Source organism: Gopherus flavomarginatus, chromosome 11 (assembly GCF_025201925.1).
Source record: "Gopherus flavomarginatus isolate rGopFla2 chromosome 11, rGopFla2.mat.asm, whole genome shotgun sequence".
Taxonomy (NCBI): Eukaryota; Metazoa; Chordata; order Testudines; family Testudinidae; genus Gopherus; species Gopherus flavomarginatus.
Window position 1 is genome coordinate 34,569,736 of NC_066627.1, and position 21,065 is coordinate 34,590,800.

At 45.3% G+C, this 21,065-nt stretch overlaps 2 protein-coding genes across 7 annotated transcripts in view; one reads left to right on the top strand and one right to left on the bottom strand.

Moving 5' to 3' along the window:
- The window catches only part of NCOA3 (nuclear receptor coactivator 3), a 184,737-nt gene that overhangs the window by 147,374 nt on the left and 16,298 nt on the right, over positions 1-21,065 (top strand). For all 6 annotated transcript variants that reach the window (XM_050917257.1, XM_050917260.1, XM_050917261.1 and 3 more), the window contains 6 exons: positions 1,913-2,060; positions 2,930-3,318; positions 3,647-4,527; positions 6,259-6,394; positions 8,197-8,391; positions 14,961-15,197. In XM_050917257.1, the coding sequence (XP_050773214.1) occupies positions 1,913-2,060; positions 2,930-3,318; positions 3,647-4,527; positions 6,259-6,394; positions 8,197-8,391; positions 14,961-15,197 (1,986 nt within the window). The remainder of the gene's footprint in view (positions 1-1,912; positions 2,061-2,929; positions 3,319-3,646; positions 4,528-6,258; positions 6,395-8,196; positions 8,392-14,960; positions 15,198-21,065) is intronic.
- On the bottom strand, positions 17,991-20,554 carry LOC127030726 (uncharacterized). The gene is made up of 2 exons (XM_050917457.1): positions 19,647-20,554; positions 17,991-18,629 (listed from the first exon to the last, which is right to left on the bottom strand). The coding sequence occupies exons 1-2, from the start codon at positions 20,035-20,037 to the stop codon at positions 18,115-18,117; spliced, it is 906 nt and encodes a 301-aa protein (XP_050773414.1). The 5' UTR covers positions 20,038-20,554; the 3' UTR covers positions 17,991-18,114.

Here is a 21,065-nt window from a genome sequence, read left to right on the forward strand (position 1 = left end):
AGAGCTACAGATGAAAGATCATATTTAAACCTTTTTCCTTCTATGCCAAATAATCTGTTTAATAGAGAATTAATTATATAAATATGTTTACCCAGCTTTGTCTGGGAAATTCTCAAAGACATAAGCGATTTTAAATAGCTAAATACTAGAGTTGGCTGAAAAAGTGTAATTTTCACCCTTCCGGAAATTCTGAGACTGAAATTTTGTTTCATCCCAAATTTGGGACAAAATGTCAAAAACTTGGAATTTTTCATGAGATGACCTTATAGAAACATTTTGTTTTGATTTATATATCACATTATAATTTATAATTTACTATAAAACACAGTCAAAATTAGATGTTTCAACCTCATCAAAATGAACTGTTTAGATAATTTCCAGTTGGAAAATTTCTATTAAATCAGTAAGTTTTCATGAAACATTTGAATTTCATCAGATCCTCATTTTTTGATGAAAGTTATTTTATTGGAAAATTTTTTACTACTCTGATAGATACTAATTATTGCATCACTTTTGAGGATGATTTGAAGATTGAAATGTCTAAACCTCTTTCTTGGAATCAAAGCAGACCATTGATAAATGCATCAGCAGCTTTAGAGTTCTGACAGATCTGTGCAGTCAGCACAAAAAACTGCAGCAAAAACTATATTCAAATTGCCAACTGAGGAGATATCTGAGTCATTAGCGATTATCTTTGAAAACTCATGGAAGACAGGAGAGATTCCAGAGGATTGGAAGAGGGCAAATATAGTCCCAATCTATAAAAAGGGGAATAATGATAATCTGGGGAATTACAGGCCAGTCAGTTCAACTTCAGAGAGTACACTTACAAAGTTTGTGGAAAATACCAAGCTGGGAGGGATTACAAGTGCTTTTGAGGATAGGATTAAAATTCAAAATGGTCTAAAGTAAATAGGATGAAATTCAATAAGGACAAATGCAAAGTATTAAGTTTAGGAAGGAAAAATCAATTGCACACATCAAAATGGGAAATGACTGCTTAGGAAGGAATACTTCAGAAAGGGACCTGGGGGTTATAGTGGATCACAAGCAAAAAAAAGTGAACATCATTCTGGGATGTAGTAGCAGGAGAGTTTTAAGCAAGACATGTGAAATAATTCTTCCACTCTACTCTGGGCTGTCAAGATCTCAACTGGAGTATTGTGTCCAGTTCTGGGCACCCCATTTCAGGAAAGATGTGACAAACTGGAGAAAGTCCAGAGAAGAGCAACAAAAATGAGTAATGTCTAGAAAACATGACCTGCAAGGAAAGATTGAAAATATTGGGTTTAATTAGTTTGGAGAAGAGAAGACTGAAGGGGGCATTCTTCAGGTAAAGAAAAGGTTGTTATGAGGAGGAGGGTGAAAAATTGTTCATTAATCTCTAAGGATAGGACAAGAAACAATGGGCTTAAATTACAGCAAGAGAGGTTTAGGTTGAACATTAGGAAAAACTTCCTAACTCTCAGGGTAGTTAAGCACTGGAAGAAATGGCCTAGGGATATTTTGGAATCCCTATGATTGGAGATTTTAAAGAGAAGGTTAGACAAACACCTGTTAGGGATGATCTAGATAATACTTGGTCCTGCTTTGAGTGCAGGGGACCACACTAGATGACCTGTTGAGGTCCCTTCCAGTCCTATACTTCTGTGATTCTATATTTTGATTTGCTGTCTTTCCCCTCCCTGCCCCCCATTAGTCCTTGGGAACTGTAGCAGTATGTTCCAAGTCTTGGGATACCCATCCTGTATCATGTCTGTTTTATGTCTGTTTTTTAATCTAGTTTTTCAGCGTATTAATCTGATGAGTATTTTTTGTTCAGCAATTATAGTTAAGCTTACATAAATTACTTGGTCTTTGGAATCTGAAATACAAGCAGATTACTGCTGTGCAATTGTTTTTTTCCTCACAGCTTATATACAAGGCCATGCTGAAACTCCACTGTATCGGTTCTCCTTAGCAGATGGTACTATAGTGACAGCACAAACAAAGAGTAAACTGTTACGAAATCCAGGAACTAATGACCGTCATGGATTTGTCTCCACCCACTTCCTTCAAAGGTGAAATTAACAGTGTTCATCTGTCAGATTTAAATAGTGTAGCTTTTTAAAAACACACATTTTTATTGATATTTGATGCTATATAACAGGAGTGGCCAAACTTACTGATTTTCCAAGCTGCATACAATAATCTTAATTTTAACTATAAAAGAGCTCAAGCCACAGTTTGGCCACCTCTGCTATATAAAGATTTGTTTAACCAAAATAAACAACATAAAACAGCACAAAACAATATAGTAAGCACACATGAAAAATTGTCACACTCCAATAAAATTGCTGTTTTAGATCTCACCTACAATAGGTTTATATATTTAAGAAACAAAAACCAAACAAGTTTTTTAAAGCAGGTCTTGTTTTACTATCATAAACCCAGTCTACTATCATAATAGCTAATTGGTAATTTTCCCTCTGGGTCACTATTTTATCCATTCATTTTCCTCTATAATGTATACTTTTAATTATAAAGCTTGCATAGATAGAAAGACCTAATTAAACACTTTATCTTCTTTGCCACTTTCTTACTGGAGATCAGTTTAAAGACAAAGAAATAAACTGGTAAAATATACCATACATCTCTCAAAAAGTAAAAAGTCTGACTTTGCCTTAAATAGCACCTTCTGTGACTTGTCCCTGTTGATTGCAAGATTAATTGAAAGGCACTTTGGAAGTAGTCTGTGGCTGTCACTGTAGAAATGCTCCCAGCTGCTGGTCAACGAGCAGCTGAGATTGTTTATGGCAATATTAAAGTGTTTCTTTTGTGACAAGTGGAGTGGTGTCATTTGTTGACTTGGAGAAGAAAGTGATACTTGATTCCTATAAAGTTTTAAATGTTTTTCTTGGGGTGGGGTGGCGGGATGCTGAATTTGCAGAGAACAGAATGGATATCGACCAAATCCCAATCCAGTGGGACAAAACATCAGAGCATCTACAGCCGGAAGCACAAATTCTGTTGGTGCTATTATGAACATGTCACCAGGTCAAAGCATGCCAATGCAGAACAGAAACTATGGCATGGGAGATCCCAGTGTGATGGGACAGATGAGCGGCATTAGATACATAGGTCCTGGTAATATTGGACCCATCAACTCTGGACCAGGAATGCAGTCCTCTCCTTATCAGAACAACAGTTATGGGTTAACTATGAGTAGTCCACCACATGGTAGTCCCAGCTTGACTTCCAGCCAACAGAACTTAATGATTTCTCCTAGGAATCGTGGGAGTCCAAAAATGGGTTCACACCAGTTTTCTCCAGTTGCAGGTATTTATTTTTGTATAAAATTTTCTCTAGGGTTTGCTTTTTGCCCCATTTTATCTTAATTTTTTGGGTTTTTTATATATCATGTTCTTATAACATCTGAACTACTATACCTTAAGTGTAAAATACCTAATTTTATGATGAGGATATATTCAAAGGTACAGTAATTAATGCTACAGTATTTCTTCTTTCTGCTATCTATATTTCAGTTCTTAATGTGCATGTTTAAATAGACTTATTTAGTATGTAATGGTTATCTGGCAAGTAAAATCAAATGTAGATATGATTGCTTCTGTTACGTAATAACTGTAACATAATAACTTTGATACAGGTATGCACTCCCCAATGGGATCTGCTAGCAACACTGGCAACAACAGCTTCTCTAGCAGTTCCCTTAGTGCCCTTCAAGCCATTAGCGAGGGGGTTGGAACTTCTCTTCTATCAACGCTTTCCTCACCGGGTCCAAAATTGGATAATTCCCCAAATATGAATATAGCTCAGCAAAGTAAAATGGGCAACCAGGACTCAAAGAGTCCTCCTGGCTTGTATTGTGAACAAAGTCAAGTGGAGAGTTCTATGTGCCAGTCAAACAACAGGGAACTCCTTACTGACAAAGACAGTAAAGAAGGAAATCTGGAAGGGTCTGAGAGTCAGAGGGGACCAAATGAAAACAAAGGTCATAAAAAGCTGCTTCAGTTACTCACATGCTCCTCAGATGAGAGAGGGCATTCTACCTTGTCAAACTCACCATTGGACTCTGGTTGTAAAGAATCTTCTACCAATGTTACAAGTCCCTCAGGAGTCTCCTCTTCTACATCTGGAGGGGTCTCTTCCTCATCAAACATGCATGGGTCCCTGCTACAAGAAAAGCACAGGATTTTGCATAAATTGTTACAGAATGGTAATTCTCCAGCAGAAGTAGCAAAGATCACAGCTGAAGCTACTGGTAAAGATACCTACCATGACTCCAGCAATACAGCCCCCTGTGTTGAAGGAGCTATCAAACAGGAACAGCTGAGTCCTAAGAAGAAGGAAAACAATGCTCTACTCAGATACCTTCTAGACAAGGATGATATAAAAGATCCACTTTCAAAAGAAATGAAACCTAAGGTAGAAAGTCTGGATAATAAAATGGGACACTGCAGTAGTTCCACTATTCCTACTTCAAGTCAAGAAAAAGAGATTAAAATAAAAACAGAACCGTCTGAAGAGGTAGAGTATTTAACCTTGTACAGGAATTTTGTTGTTGAACTCACCAATATTTTTCTTATTAGAGTTAACAACCTAAAAGGACACCATTCAATTTTTGTGTATAATTATTTCCAAGACAGTACTGAGTAACCACAGCATAAAAACGTATGTTTCGTTTTATGATAGTTAACAAAGTACATTTAACTTGAACAACAGTATATATTGTAATGAAATGTGCTATCCTGGAGTTCTTTGAATAATATTAGTGTTGAGCTATCAAACAAGGCAAAGTATATTTAGTGTATTTTATTTAAAATTTAATCTTTAAAATTGGCAATTTTCACATAGCATATATTTATTTTTATGAGTCATTTGGAAATGGAGCTGCCAGCTGACTCAGTAAATTAGTTGTGGGTGCTACAGTAGGAAATAAAACAGAATGAACATAAGTGGAAACAATCCATTTTCTATATGCAATTTGGTTTATAAATGTGGGGTACTAGTTTCTCTCGCTGGATTTACACAGAGATGGTTCTGGTGACATTTCCATTGATTATATTGGTGTAAATGTGAGAATAATGCCAGTGAATCCGGTAAAGAAAGTCTATAACTGAATATATATTATGTGACTTGTGCTTTTCAGTACTTTAGATGTTTTTTTAAAAAAAAACCTTTGGGAAGTTGGGGAGGAAGAGCCATCAAACAACTTGAGTTACATGTACATACAATAGCCAAAGCTGATTCTTTAAATTGTTCTGTACAGGCAGACCCCCGTGCCTTAATGGAGACCCATTTTGTCTTCAAATATTACTTCTTATCTCAATTTAAAACACTGTTTGAAAATGTTCAGCTGTGTTTAAATATATCTGAATAGATGCTTTCATGATCGAAAACAGCTGAATTTAGGCCCGTGATCCTGCAACTGCTCTGCCTGGGCTGGCTTCTTATTGAAGTCAGTGGTGCTCTTGGTAGGCACAGGGGCCTTGTAAAGTTCTTCAGGGAAGGACTGTGTATTTCTGTACAGTGCCTAGCACATTTTGGGAACTACTGCAATATAAATAATGTTGATTATTCGTAGGGTGGTTTTTCAATAATCACCCGGAGTTTTCCGTACCATATAGGAAGACAATTACCAACTGCTATGTAGTTTATATATACATGTGCTCTTTAAATTCTGAGAATTATGGAACACTTTCATGGTGAGGTTATCATTTAGCAAACTAACATATCTATTCTGTTCAAACTATGTGATTCAGGGACAAATTTTCAAAGAATAGTAGCCATGCAGTTACCCTGCAAAAGATGTGTCTAATTTGCCCATGTGGTTACTGTGATTATGTGCACAAATTATCAATTCGGTGCACTGGTATTGGCACGTACAATTATAATAATTGTGACTATGAATTAAAGTCATGCCTATAGTGCTTTGCTTTACCATTCAAACTTTTGAGACTAATACGGAGAAGTTTCTAAAATTTGAGATGCTAAAAATATTTGCATTCAGGTTAATTTTTTGTGTAACCACTTTTTGCCTTTTTGCTTTTCCAAAATCAACAAAGCAAAGTGCATTAACCAAATAGTTGAATGATGTCTGAAGAATTCTTTGGAAGTCAGCATTAAGTCCTGAAATGTTGTAACTGAACTAAAGTGCTTGACTGCATATATTGCTAAGGGTTGTTAAGACTTGTGGGGGGCTAAATGGAATGTTAAAGGATGAACAATGTGAGAGTAGTATTTTTTTTTTCCTTTTAGATGAGTAGAGACTTGGATAATTTGGACGCAATACTGGGTGATCTGGCTAGTTCTGATTTTTACAAAAATGCCATGTCTACAAATGGGAGTAGTCTTGGAACTAAGCAAACATTATTTCAAGGAAATGCCCCATTGGGTAAGGAAGATCACTTAATTCCACTTTTCTGTAAAGTTAGGGGCTAAGTGTGTGATTTGCTTTCAGTGTAATGTACATTTAACTCCTTCTTTGCTTGGGGAACGTTTTGTTTCTGATTTGCTAGGAAATCAGTCTACAGGAATAACTGATATATGCAGGGCTAGTTATCCATTGGTACATTGTGTTTATATAATTAGTGTGAAGAAGTATTATGAAATATCAGAGGACACTGAAAATCCCGTTTCAGCCAGCATCTGATTTTTACTAAATTTTAAAAATTTGATACAGAGCTATGTATCTGAATTGTGGGCCTTGCCAATGGCATGTCCATACTGTAGCATTAGAAAGAGCATTCTCAAGAGCTTTGTATACTCTACAAATGTTGAGTAAAGTTAACTTCTCTTCACTTCCCATCTCATGGTCCTCTTTGCACTTCTCTGATGTTCCAAAGACAGTGGGAAAATATATTGTTATGAATTGGGGCAATTGCAGATTAAAAGAAGTAACTAAATCCTTGCAGCTGGCCAGGGAAAGGCTGAGGGATGAGTGGCAAGCTTCTTATTTGCCACTGCTCTCCCAGATACCTTTAGGCCTGCAACATCTAATGCAGGGTTTCTCAAACGGGTCGCCGCTTGTGTAGGGAAAGCGCCTGGCAGGCTGGGCCAGTGTGTGTACCTGCCCCATCCACAGGTCCAGCTGATAGTGGCTCCCATTGGCCTGGGCTCCGGGCCAATGAGAGCCGCGATCGACCAGCCCTGCGGATGGGGCAGGTACACACACCGGCCCAGCCCGCCAAGGGCTTTCCCTACACAAGCGGTGACCCCTGTTTGAGAAACCTTGATCTAATGAATACTAATAATTTTATTTCTAAAGGACTGGCCATCCCTACCAGTAGAGGGAGTGGGAGGGAGGGTTAATGTTACATGTGGGATGCCATCATTACCACCATCGCTGTGTTCTACATCTGTCTCAGTGCAGTGATAAGCACATTACAAAAGCTTAAAACAGATATCTCCTGGCAAGTAAGTTTACTCCTATGGCTAGTAGATGACTAGTACATTTTTCAAGCTCTCCTGAGTAGTGTTGGAGATAACCAGTTTTCATACTGGAGGTGGACCTTGTGGGTCTTTGTTTGCTTTGAGGCAATAATTTGTACATTTCGATGTATGTAACTGGTCTATATATCAAGGGAAAACCAAAGAGTAGGAACCAGTATGGGTTTTGATAGAGCAAGATGGTTCCAGGTATTACACATTAGGATGAGGGTGTGTTAGCAAAAGAGGTGTAACCTGAAAGTGAATAAGGCTGGAAAGCCCAATGGGATTAAGATGCTTGAGAGAATTGTAACTTTCTAAGGGTGAGGAATAGAACCTTGCTTTCAGTTAAGATTATTAAGAGAGGTGAGTTGTACACTTCCTTTGGAAGGACAGTACTTTCCAGACACACACCAAATTTTGTGAGAATATACTATGGATAAAATAAGAACTGAAGACCAACACCAATATATCAAGAGGCATACACAGTACTCATGCCATTTGCAATACAGTATATGCCAGGAGAACACCTAGAAGTCCTAGGTTGTAATTTAAAATATTTGATCATATTACACCTAGGGTCCAAGGACTTGTTTGGCTTATCTGTAGGGACAAACACCTAAAACACAGTAGTCATTCATGGCTTGTTAAACGTGTAGTGTAGGTGCTCAAAAATAGATATAACTTGTATAAATCATCAGTAGGGCATTCTATTTCTTGTTTAAAGATGTACAGTACAGTTGAAAGCATCTTTTAATTTTTTAACAGGTATGAGAAGTCCCCAATCTGTGCAGACTACCCGTCCTCCTTTCAACAGAGCCATGTCTTTAGACAGCCCAATACCTGTGGGTTCAAGCCCTCCAGTGAGGAGTGTCAATGCATTCTCCATGTTACAAAAGCAAAACATCATGAGTGGGAGTCCAAGAATGATTGAGAACCAGGAAAATTTTGGATCAAACATGGGTTTGTTGATTACATACAAACAAATCTCATTATAATTGAAAATATTGTAAAATTTTAATGTGTTGAAATTAGTTAAAACTCTGAATGTATAAGAATGAGGCATGTTAATCTTTAATATTTACCATCTAAATTATTAAACTGATTTTAAGTAACTATTATTCTTCTTCGAGTGCTTGCTCATATCCATTCTAGTTAGGTGTGCGTGCGCCGCGTGCATGTTCGTAGGAAGATTTTTACCCTAGCAACACTCGGTGGGTTGGCTGGGCGCCCCCTGGAGTGGCGCCACCATGGTGCCGGATATATACCCCTGCCGACCCAGCCGCTCCTGAGTTCCTTCTTACTGCCCATGTCGGTCGTTGGAACAGTGGAGTGCGGTTTTACTGACCTCCACCTCCCTAGCTACTCGTAGTTCTCTAGTTATTTTGTTGTGTATATAGTTCAAAGTTATATAGTTATAGTTAATTTTTATTGTTCATAGTTAGTGTATAGTTAAGAGGGGTTCGGGGATTAGCCCCTTCCCCGCACCCAGTGCTGAGGCCCATACCAGTTCATCGGGTTTCAAACCGTGCTCGGCCTGTCATAAGCCGATGCCGACAGGAGATCCACACGACTACTGTCTTAAGTGCCTCTGGGAATCTCACCTGACAGATAAGTGTCGCATTTGCAGGGTTTTTAAGCCAAGAACAAAAAAGGAGCGGGACTTTCAGCTAAAGCAGTTCCTCATGGAGGCGGCTCTTACCCCTCCGCCTTCGGCACCGAGCACTGGTCAATCGGCGGGCAGAAGCACCTCCTCGGCACCAGACCGCGCCGGTACTGCCAAGGCCTCTCGGCACCGGCCATCGCCGGCACCGAAGTCGACTCAGCACCGCTCCCTCTCCCTGAGGTCGAGAAAGCCTAAGACTCCTACTGCTTCCGTGCCACCTGCACCGCAGCCAGAGAGCTCATCTAAGTCGGATCGCCTGGCACCGACACCTGACGACGTCGGCAACATCAATTCCGGTCCCACGAGGGCCGTCGAGTCCGGTGCCTGTCAGCTCCCTGGTGCAAGCCGTGGTTGAGCTTACTATTCCATCCACGCCGGAGACATTCTCAACGGCGAGGGATCTGATTGCCATGACAGAGTCGACGCTGCCTCAACTCCCGGCACCACCGGTGCGGGTAATACAGTCTATCAGCAAGCCTGCCTTGATAAGACCATCCTCTGTCGGCACAGCAGAGTGGCACCGTTCACGATCACGGTCCCGCAGACGTTTCAGGTCCCGTCGGTGCTCCCGATGCCACTCGCAGTCCCGGTACCGTTCTCCTCCTTGGTACCGGTGGGCACTCACGGCTCCGATCGGTATCCTGTTCGCCGGCCCGCTACTCTCAGCACCGTTCCAGCTCCCGGCACCACTCCAGGCACCATGACTCCCGTAGCTGCTCTCGACGTCGAGCCTCGAGATCTCAGTCGACCTCCTGGCACCGCTCCGGTCGCAGGTACCGGTATGCCTCCCAGTGCCGAGTAGAGCAAGGTCCACTAGAGACAGAGACTCTGCTCAGGGCTTTTCAGCACCTCCATGGCCATCCAGACACGCATCAGTGTCCTCCCGTGTGGACAGGACTGCGATTCTGATGTGCCCACCAGAGTCTTCCAAGAGGCCCAGGCCTAAGGACCCCATCAGTGGTCTTTCTGGACACCTTGGGCTTACCACCAGGCCCAAGGCGTACCAGTAGTTCCGTCCCGCTCTGTCTCATCAGAGCACCGAGTGCCAAAGGTGATGGTTAGCCATCCCCCTCTGACTGCTGCAGAGGAAGCCCCAGTTCACCCACCGGACTCCCAGGGTCCACTGGAACAGGAGGTCACCCAAGAGCAACAGGCCACACAGGACCTGCTCATCACCGGCATCTTCTCTTCCTCTTCTCCAGATGAGGCGGTGGCAGGAACATCCTCCTCGGGCCCTCCTCCAATCGACCTGAGAGCCCATCAGGACCTCCTAAGGAGGGTAGCACTCAATATGAACCTCCAGGTGGAGGAGGTCCCGGAGGTAGAGGACCTGGTAGTGGACATTCTATCAGCGGATGCCCCCACTAGACTGGCCCTACCGTTTATTCGGACCATTCAGGCGAATGCCGATACTATATGGCAGTCCCCAGCCTCTATCCCTCCTGTGGCCAGGGGAGTCGAGCATAAATATATGGTGCCCTCTAAAGGGTACGAGTACTTGTATGTCTATCCTCCTCCCTGCTCACTAGTCGTCCAGTCCGTTAATGAGAGGGAACGCCATGGCCAGCAGGTGCAGCCCCGAAATCGAAGGAGGCTAGGCGAATAAACCTACTCGGCCGGAAGGTGTACTCAGCAAGGGCCCTACAGCTCCGGGTGGCAAATCAACAGGCCTTGCTTAGCCGCTATAATTATAACACCTGGGTGGCGGTGGGTAAGTTTACGGAGCTTCTCCCTCAAGACTCCCACCAAGAGTTTGCTGCCCTCTTGGAGGAAGGGGAAAAAAGTGGCCAGAACTTCCCTCGGGCCTCGTTGGATGCAGCAGACTCAGCAGTCAGGACTCTGGCCTCGGGTGTTGCCATGAGGCGCATCTCATGGCTTCAGGTTTCAAACCTCCCACCGGAGCTGCAGTATACTATTCAGGACTTGCCATTTGATGGTAAAGGCCTCTTCTCGGAAAAGACTGACCCCAGGCTGCAAAGCCTGAAGGACAACAGGGTCATAATGCGCTCTCTCGGCATGCATACGCCAGTGACCCAACGCAGGCCTTTTCGTCCCCAGCCTCACCACCCATACTCTGTGCCTAGACAAAGACAGGACTTTGGCAGGCGGCGCGGCCGAGGTGGTCGCAGACGACCGTCAGGACCCCAAGGGGGCTAAAATCAAGGTCCCTCGAAACCACCACCGGGACCAACGACGAACTTTTGAAGGTGCGCTGGAGGGTGGCATACCAGTTACAGGCCAGAATCCCTCTCCTCCCTTCTCCAACCGTCTCTCCTACTTCCTCCCGGCGTGATCCCAGTTAACTTCAGATCGCTAGGTCCTACGCACGGTGGAGTAGGGTACCACCTCCAATTTCTTTCAACCCTGTCCTCTCACCCTCCAACCCTGTCCCTCTTCAGGGACCCCTCTCACAAGCAATTCCTCTTACAGGAGATGCGGACACTCCTCGCCATAGGAGCTATAGAGGAGGTACTGATGGACGAAAGGGGCATGGGGTTTTACTCCTGTTATTTCCTAATCCCCAAGTCGAAGGGAGGTCTCAGACCTATCCTAGACCTGCGAGGACTCAACCAGTTTATGATAAAGTTGAAGTTCCGCATGGTATCCCTGGGGACCGTTATCCTGTCCTTGGATCCTGGAGACTGGTATGCCGCCCTCGATATGAAGGACGCGTACTTTCACATCGCCATCTTTCCTCCACACAGGAGATACCTCCGCTTTGTAGCCAACCGTCAGCATTTCCAGTTTATGGTCCTGCTGTTCGGCCTTTCTGCAGTCCCAAGGGTATTTACAAACTGTATGGCCATAGTCACCGCCTACCTCCGCCGACATCAGATACACGTTTTTCCATATCTGGACGATTGGCTCATCCGAGGGACCTCCGAGACGCAAGTCACTCAGCATGTGGGCATCGTCATGGACCTATTCACACGTCTAGGCCTGATGATCAATATAGAAAAATCCACTCTGGTTCCCACGCAGAGGTTAAACTTCATAGGAACTATCCTGTACTCCAGTCTAGCCGGAGCCTGCTTACCACAGCCGCGGTTTCAGGCGGTGGGAACAATCATCCGAGGTCTACAGAATTTCCCGATGACCTCGGCTCGCGCTTGTCTCGGTCTCCTGGGTCACATGGCTGCCTGCACGTTTGTAACCAAACACACCAGGCTCCGCCTCCGTCCTCTCCAAGTTTGGCTCAACTCTGTATACCACCCGGGCAGGGACCCAATAGACACGATAGTCACCATTCCCCCGAGTACCCTAGGCTCCCTAGAATGGTGACTAACTCCCTCCCTGGTGTGTGCAGGGATGCCGTTCCATCCGCCCCAACCTTCAATGTCCCTGACGACGGACGCGTCATCTCTCAGCTGGGGTGCTCACCTCGGTCACCTTCGTACTTTGGTCTTCTCAGGAGCTGGCACTACACATAAATGTCCGAGAACTGAGAGCAGTCTGTCTGGCGTGCCAGGTGTTCCAGCAACAGTTGCGAGGCCATGTACTACATAAACAAACAGGGAGGGACACGGTCCTCCCCCCTTCGTCAGGAGGCCATCCAACTCTTTGCATAGCCCACTCAATAGATCTGGTAGCGTCCTTTCTCCCAGGCATTCAGAACACTCTGGCGGATCGACTCAGCAGGTCTTTCCTGTCTCACGAGTGGTCGATCCGCCCGGACGTTATGCATTCTATTTTCCAGAAGTGGGGAATTCCCCACATAGACCTGTTTGCTTCCCGCGAGAACAGGAAATGCCAGATGTTCTGCTCCTTCCAAGATCTCTCCCTGGGATCGATCTCGGACACTTTCCTGATGCCGTGGAAGAGCCAGCCCTTTATGCCTTCCCACCGTTCCCGCTGGTTCACAAGGTCCTGCTGAAACTCCGCAGGGACAGAGTGCGCATCATCATGATCGCTCCAGTGTGGTCCAGGCAGCACTGGTACACCACATTGCTCGACCTGTCGATAGCCAACCCAATTACCCTGCCATTCCACCCAGACCTCATAACTCAGGACCACGGCAGGCTTCGCCATCCGGACTTGCAGGCTCTTCACCTCATGGCGTGGCTGCTGCGTGGCTAAACCAGTCAGAGTTACATTGCTCTGAATCAGTACGACAAGTTCTCCTGGGTAGCAGGAAGCCTTCCACTCGGTCAACGTACCTGGCCAAGTGGATGAGTTTCTCCTGCTGGTGTGAAACACTTAATCTTACTCCCACTGAGGTCTCGATCACCTCTATTTTGAACTACCTCTGGTCTCTCAAACAGCAGGGCCTAGCAGTATCATCACTGAGGGTACACTTGGCAGCCCTCTCTACCTTCCACCCAGGCGAAGGTGATCGTTCCATGTTCTCACACCCTATGGTTTCGAGGTTCCTCAAGGGCTTGGAGCGCTTATACCCTCAAGTACGCCGCCCAGCCCCGACTGGGACCTCAGTCTGGTTTTAACCAGACTTATGTCTCCCCCATTCGAGCCATTAGCAACCTGCTCGCTATTGAACCTGTATTGGAAGACAGCTTTCCTCGTAGCCATTATATCGGCTGGACGAGTCTCCGAGCTTAGGGCTCTTTCGGTGGATCCGCCGTATACTGTGTTCCACAAGGACAAGGTGCAGGTGCAACCACACTCGGCATTCCTCCCTAAGGTGGTTTCGGCCTTTCATGTTAACCAGGACATCTTTCTCCTGGTCTTCTTCCCGAAGCCACACTCAACGTGACGGGAGCAACAATTGCACTCCCTGGACGTCCGCAGAGCGCTCGCATTTTATATTGAGCGCACAAAACTGTTTCGAAAACGCCCTAACTCTTTGTCGCAGTAGCAGACCGAATGAAAGGCCTACCTGTTTCCTCTCAGAGGATCTCATCTTGGGTGACAGCATGCATCCGCACTTGTTATGATTTGGCTCATATTTCCCCAAGCCACATCACTGCGCATTCTACCAGAGCTCAGGCTTCATCTGCCGCCTTCCTGGCTCGTGTACCTATCCAGGAGATATGTCGCGCAGCTACTTGGTCCTCTGTCCACACCCTTCCTTCGCATTTTGCTCTGGTTCAACAGTCAAGAGATGATGCAGCCTTTGGCTCAGCAGTTTTGCATTCTGCCACATCTCACTCCGACCCCACCGCCTAGGTAAGGCTTGGGAATCACCTAACTGGAATGGATATGAGCAAGCACTCGAAGAAGAAAAGACGGTTACTCACCTTTGTAACTGTTGTTCTTCGAGATGTGTTGCTCATATCCATTCCAAACCCGCCGTCCTTCCCCACTGTCGGAGTAGCTGGCAAGAAGGAACTGAGGGGCGGTTGGGTCGGCAGGGGTATATATCCGGCGCCATGGCAGCGCCACTCCAGGGGGCGCCCAGCCTACCCACAGAGTGTTGCTAGGGTAAAAATCTTCCGACGAACGTGCACGCGGCACACGCACACCTAACTGGAATGGCTATGAGCAACACATCTCGAAGAACAACAGTTACAAAGGTGAGTAACCATCTTTTGTCCATAGCTGGAGTTATTAGGTTATAGCTGTATCCCAGCCATGTGTTCTACTGGGACTTTGTTTTAGCTGAATTATTCAAAACTAATAATGTTTCGAAATACTGAAGTGTCTTTTTAATGTGTGGTTGACAAGATCAGTTTGTGAGAGCAGCCAGTCAAAAAAATTTGTTAATATTCTTAATTTTGGCTAAATTAATATGCTTGGAAGAAGTAATGAAGCATGCCATGGCCAGATTTAATAGGAGTTCAGTAATCTGTTCTCTGCTCATTGGCTGTTGTCACTGTAATTAGGGAGAAAATAGAAATGATTCAAAAAACAAAACTTATCATATGTTCTATAGGAGAAATAATCTTTTATATGCTCTTCGTTGTACTAGGTGGACCCAACAGAAATATGGCTATGAATCAGCATCCAGTAGGAGACTGGGTTTTGCCAAGCTCTAAGGTTAACAGACTGGAACCTACAAATTCTGGTTCAATGGTGAGACCAGGACCAGACTATAACCCATCCCTTCCCAGACCTACAGTGGGTGGCTCCATGCCTGGTTTGCCCATCCGATCTAATAGCATACCTGGTACGAGACCAGTGCTACAACAGCAAATGATTCATATGAGTAAGTTCTTTACATTTGTATAAACCTGTTTAATAAAATGCATAGTCGTTTGTTGATCAGGCATTCAGAATAAAGGTCCTTTTAATTCCAGTATCTGAATTTACATCCAAAGACAATTAATTCCTTGAGGCAAGCTCCATATTTTCCTCTTGTGCTTGGAAAGTGCCAGGCACACTGTAGAAAGTTCCTTAATCTTAATGATAATTAATAATTTCAGATTAAGGAATTCCATATTATTTAATTATTTGTCCGTATGTTTGCTTATATTTCCAATTGGAGGTGTCATTTTTCCTATCACGCCTCCTACCCCAAACAAACAAACAAAAAGTATTCATATATTGATAATCTATCTCTATATTCTTCTTGGTGATAGCTTCTACATATTCCTGCCTGTGAAATGCAGAGTTCTAGGAACCGCTCTATAGTTAGCAGGGTTTCTCCAGGCACCAGCGCTCCAAGCGTGTGCCTGGGGCTTCAAGTCGCGGGGGGCGCCCTGCCAGTCCGTGCAAGGGTGGTAGGAAGGCTGCCTTCGGTGGCTTGCCCGCAGCAGGGCCACAGGTCCCGCGAATTCGATGGCTGGTATGCTGAAGCCGTGGGACCGGCGGACCTCCCGCAGGCAAGCCGCCAAAGGCAGGCTGCCTGCTGTACTTGGGCGGCAAAAAAGCTAGAGCTGCCCCAGATAGTTAGCTGCAGGTGTAGGGACTCTATATCAGGAGTTTTAGGAAATTTAGTTTAAAAGAAAAAAAACTGTTTTAATTAGTAATAGTTACTGGTGGTAATAATGGTTTTACTAGTATGCAGATAGCTTTTTAGGTTGTCAAAGGTAGTTGTACAAAACGGTTTTTTGTTTCTTTGTTTTTATTTCTGCACTATCATGCAGTTAGATTCTTGGACCTACTATGGCTCTTTTCTGAGGTGTTATGTCTCATATAGAACCTAAAAACCTATATTAGAGAGACCGGATTTAAATGGCGATTTCATGCCCTTTTGTCATCCTAAAACTAGCTGATCCAAGAAGAAATCATTTAGGGTATGTCTACACTGCGGGATTATTCTGATTTTACATAAACCGGTTTTATAAAACAGATTGTATAAAGTCGAGTGCACGTGGCCACACTAAGCACATTAATTCGGCGGTGTGCGTCCATGTACCGAGGCTAGTGTTGATTTCCGGAGCGTTGCACTGTGGGTAGCTATTCCATAGCTATCCCATAGTTCCGGCAGTCTCCGCCCCTTGGAATTCTGGGTTGAGATCTGAGTGCCTGATGGGGCAAAAAACATTGTTGCAGGTGGTTCTGGGTACAGCCTCTCCCCTCCCTCCGTGAAAGCAGCAGACAACCGTTTCGCGCCTTTTTTCCTGGGTGAACTGTGCAAACACCATAGCCCAGCAAGCATGGACCCTGCTCAGATCAAGACCGCAATCGTGGACGTTGTAAACACCTCGCGCTTTCTCGTGCAGTCTATGCTGAACCAGGACCTGCAAAGCCAGGCGAAGAGGAGGCGGCTACAGCAGTACGGCGACGAGAGTGATGAGGACATGGACACAGAATTCTCTCAAACCGTGGGCCCCTGCACTTTGGAGATCCTGCTGGTAATGGGGCAGGTTCTAGCCATTGAATGCCGATTTTGGGCCCGGGAAACAAGCACAGACTGGTGGGACCGCATAGTTTTGCAGGTTTGGGACCATTTGCAGTGGCTGCAAAACTTTCACATGCGTAAGGGCACTTTCATGGAACTTTGTGACTTGCTTTCCCCTGCCCTGAAACGCCATAATACCAAGATGAGAGCAGCCCTCACAGTTCAGAAGCGAGTGGCAATAGCCCTCTGGAAGCATGCAACGCCAGACAGCTACCGGTCAATTGAGAATCAATTTGGAGTGGGAAAATCTACTGTGGGGGCTGCTGTGATGCAAGTAGCCAAAGCAATCATCAAGCTGCTGCTACGAAAGGTGGTGACTCTGGGAAACGTGCAGATCATAGTGGATGGCTTTGCTGCAATGGGATTCCCTAACTGTGGGGTGGCGATAGATGGAACCCAGATCCCTATCTTGGCACCGGAGCACCAGGGCACCGAGTACGTAAACCGCAAGGGGTATTTTTCAACGGTGCTGCAAGCACTGGTGGATCACAAGGGATATTTCACCAACATCCACGTGGGATGGCCAGGAAGGGTTCATGACGCTCGCATCTTCAGGAACACTACTCTGTTTAAACGGCTGCCGCAAGGGAATTACTTCCCAGACCAGAAAATAACAGTTGGGGATGTTGAAATGCCTGTAGTTATCCTGGGTGACCCAACCTACCCCTTGATGCCATGGTTCATGAAGCCATACACAGGCAGCCTGGACAGTAGTCAGGAGCTGTTCAACTACTGGTTGAGCAAGTGCAGAATCGTGGTAGAATGTGCACTTGTCCGTTCAAAGGCGCGCTGGCGCACATTACTTACTCGCTCAGACCTCAGCCAAACCAATGTCCCCATTGTTACTGCTGCTTGCTGTGTGCTTCGCAATCTATGTGAGACTAAGGGGGAGACCTTTATGGCGGGGTGGGAGGCTGAGGCAAATCACCTGGCCGCTGATTATGCGCAGGCAGACACCAGGGTGATTAGAAGAGCACACCACGAAGCAGTGCGCATCAGAGAAGCTTTGAAAACCAAGTTTCATCACGGGCTAGGGTACGGTGTGACTGTTGTGTTTGTTTCCCTTTGATGAACCCCCCCTTGATTGACTCATTCCCTATAAGCAATCCACCCTACCCCTTCGATTACAGCTTGCTTAAGGAAACAAAATCACTATCGTTTAAAAATCATGTATTCTTTATTAAAAAGTCCTTATAAAAAGAGGGTGAGAACTGACAAGGTATCCCGGATGTGGTTTGGGAGGAGAATAGGAGGGAAGGAAAAGGCCACTAAAAATATTTCAAAGTAATGACAGCCTTTTGGTTGGGCTGTCCACGGGGGTGGAGTGGGCGGGTGCACGAAGCCTTCCCCCGCACGTTCTTACATGTCTGGGTGAGCAAGATATGGAACATGGTGAGTGGGGAGGGTGGTTACACAGGGGCAGCAGCAGTACTCTGTGACCCTGCTGCTGTTCCTGAAGCTCCACCAGACGTCGAAGGACGTCAGTTTGATCACGCAGCAGCCCCAGCGTTGCATCCTGCCACCGCTGATCTTCTTGCCTACATCTCTGATCTTCCTGCCGCCACCTCTCATGTCGAGCGTCTCTCCTCTCCTCACAGTGGTCCCTCCTGTCCTCACGTTCACTGGCATCTTTCCTGTAATTTGATACCACGTCCTTCCACTCATTCAGATGAGCTCTTTCATTGCGGGTTACTTCCATGATTTCCGAGAACATTTCGTCTCGCGTCTTTTTTTTCCTCCGCCTTATCTGAGATAGCCTTCGGGATGGAGTAGGGAGGCTTGAAAAATTTGCAGCTGTGTGAGGCAGGTAAAAAACGGAGAGAAGTATTTAAAAAGATACATTTGACAGAACAATGGTTATATTCTTTCACAGTGAACAACACTATTCACCTTACGTAACACGTGTGATTTCACTACAAGGTCACATTTTGTAGCTTAATATTCAGTGCCTGCAGCTCTGGTGTTAGAGATCTCACAGACGCAGGTCCGGGCAGCAGAATTCAGCTTGCATGCGGCCATGGTAGGCCATTGTCTTTTGGCTTCTGCAGCCTTCATATACACAATGCCCTCCTTTCCCAAATACCAAGCAAATCCTGTTCAGTGCTGCTTCTTTCCTGTTAACATGCAGCAGCAGAAACCAACCCCCCATCCAATTTTCTGGGATGATCGCTTTACCCCTCCCCCCACCACGTGGCTGGTATCATGGAAGATCACTGCTAAACACCCCGCTCCCCCCACCCACCGTGTGGCTGGTAGCAGGGAAGATCCCTTGTAGCCAAACGCGAAAAAGCTCAGCGCCATTTCCTCCCCCCACCCCCGCTTGGCTACCTGCAAGGAAGGATTTCTTTTAAGCAACAGGCAAACAGCCCAGTAGGAATGGCCATCTCTGTCCCCTTAATTAAATTCCTGAATTTCAACGAGGTTACCATGAACGATATCACTCTCCTGAGGATAACGCAGCGAGATAAAGAACGGATGTTGCTTGAATGCCAGCAATCACTGGGACCATACGCAGCTAGGCTTTGTCATGCAATGATACCAGATTACTTGCTACATGCAAGGCGTGGTCAAGTGTCCTATCATGGAATAAGGCTGCCTTGCCCAGAAACCTTCTGCAAAGGCTTTTGGAGTACCTCCAGGAGAGCTTCATGGAGATGTCCCTGGAGGATTTCCGCTCCATCCCCAGACATGTTAACAAACTTTTCCAATAACTCTACTGGCCGCGAATGCATCCCAAGTCCTCAGGGCAAATCAATCTTTAAAAAACGCTTGCTTTTAAACCATGTTTTATATTTACAAAGGTACACTCACCAGAGGTCGCTTCCATGGCTTTGTTGTCTGGGCTAGAGGCTTGGGAGGGTAATTCCGTCTGGGTGAGAAAAAGCTCTTGGCTGTTGGGGAGAACGGAGTGCTGTGTTCTCTCTGCAAGCTCCTCCTCCTCTTCCTCCTCCTCATCTTCCCCATCCGCAGAATCCTCAGCCATGGCTGAGATTACCACCCTCACCTCGGAATCCACGGACAGGAGTGGGGTAGTGGTGGCGGCCCCCCCTAGAATTGCATGCAGCTCAGCGTAGAAGCGGCATGTTTTCGGCCCTGCCCCAGACCTTCCATTTGCTTCTTTGGTTTTCTGGTAGGCTTGTCTGAGCTCCTTAACTTTCACTCTGCACTGCACTGAGTCCCTGGTGTGGCCTTTCTCCATCATAGCCTTGGAAATTTTTTCAAATGTTTTTTCATTTCGTCTTTTGGTACGGAGTTCTGTTAGCACAGAATCCTCTTCCTATATAGCGATCAGATCCAGTACCTCCCGTGCAGTCCATGCTGGAGCTCTTTTTCGATTCTCAGGAGACTGCATTGTTACCTGTGCTGATGAGCTCTGCGTGGTCACCTGTGCTGGTGAGCTCTCCACGCTGGCCAAACAGGAAATGAAATTCAAAAGTTCGCGGGGCTTTTCCTGTCTACCTGGCCAGTGCATCTGAGTTCAGATTGCTGTCCAGAGCTGTCACAGTACTGCACTGTGGGATACCGCCCGGAGGCCAATACCGTCGATTTGTGGCCACACTAACCCTAATCCGATATGGTAATACCGATTTCAGCGCTACTCCTCTTGTCGGGGAGGAGTACAGAAACTGGTTTAAAGAGCCCTTTATATCGATATAAAGGGCATTGTTGTGTGGACGGGTGCAGTGTTAAATTGGTTTAACTTTGCTAAAATCGGTATAAACACGTAGTGTAGACCAGACCTTTCAGTGTTCAGAAGATGCTTCTTTAAACTTGACCCATATTGATGTTTGATCACTTGGTATCTGAACCTTTCATCACTGTTTTCCACAGGGCAGAATTGTCCTGCATTTGCATCCAGATTTTGATGATAAAACAAAGTAGGGTCTGAGTTTCATTTGAACAAGCCTATCAATGCCCTGTTTTTCTTTTTAAAACATGATGCTCATATGAGAGAAATGAAGCTTCATGCCTAAAATGTTAAGTGGGCCTTAAGTTTTAATTGAGATAGAACTCAACCATTAAAGAAATCTTCCATGCTTTTTATACCTTTTTGGGATCAGTGTAAAGGAAATGCCATTTCCATATAGCACCTCTCAAAGTCAATTGGACTGGACCCTCAAACTTGTTATACTTTGGTGAAGGTTGCGATACCCAAGGGTCGGAGGGCTCATTTTACCAGGGCTAAGGCAGGATCAGTGGCATTTCTCTAACATTTCTATCACAGAAATC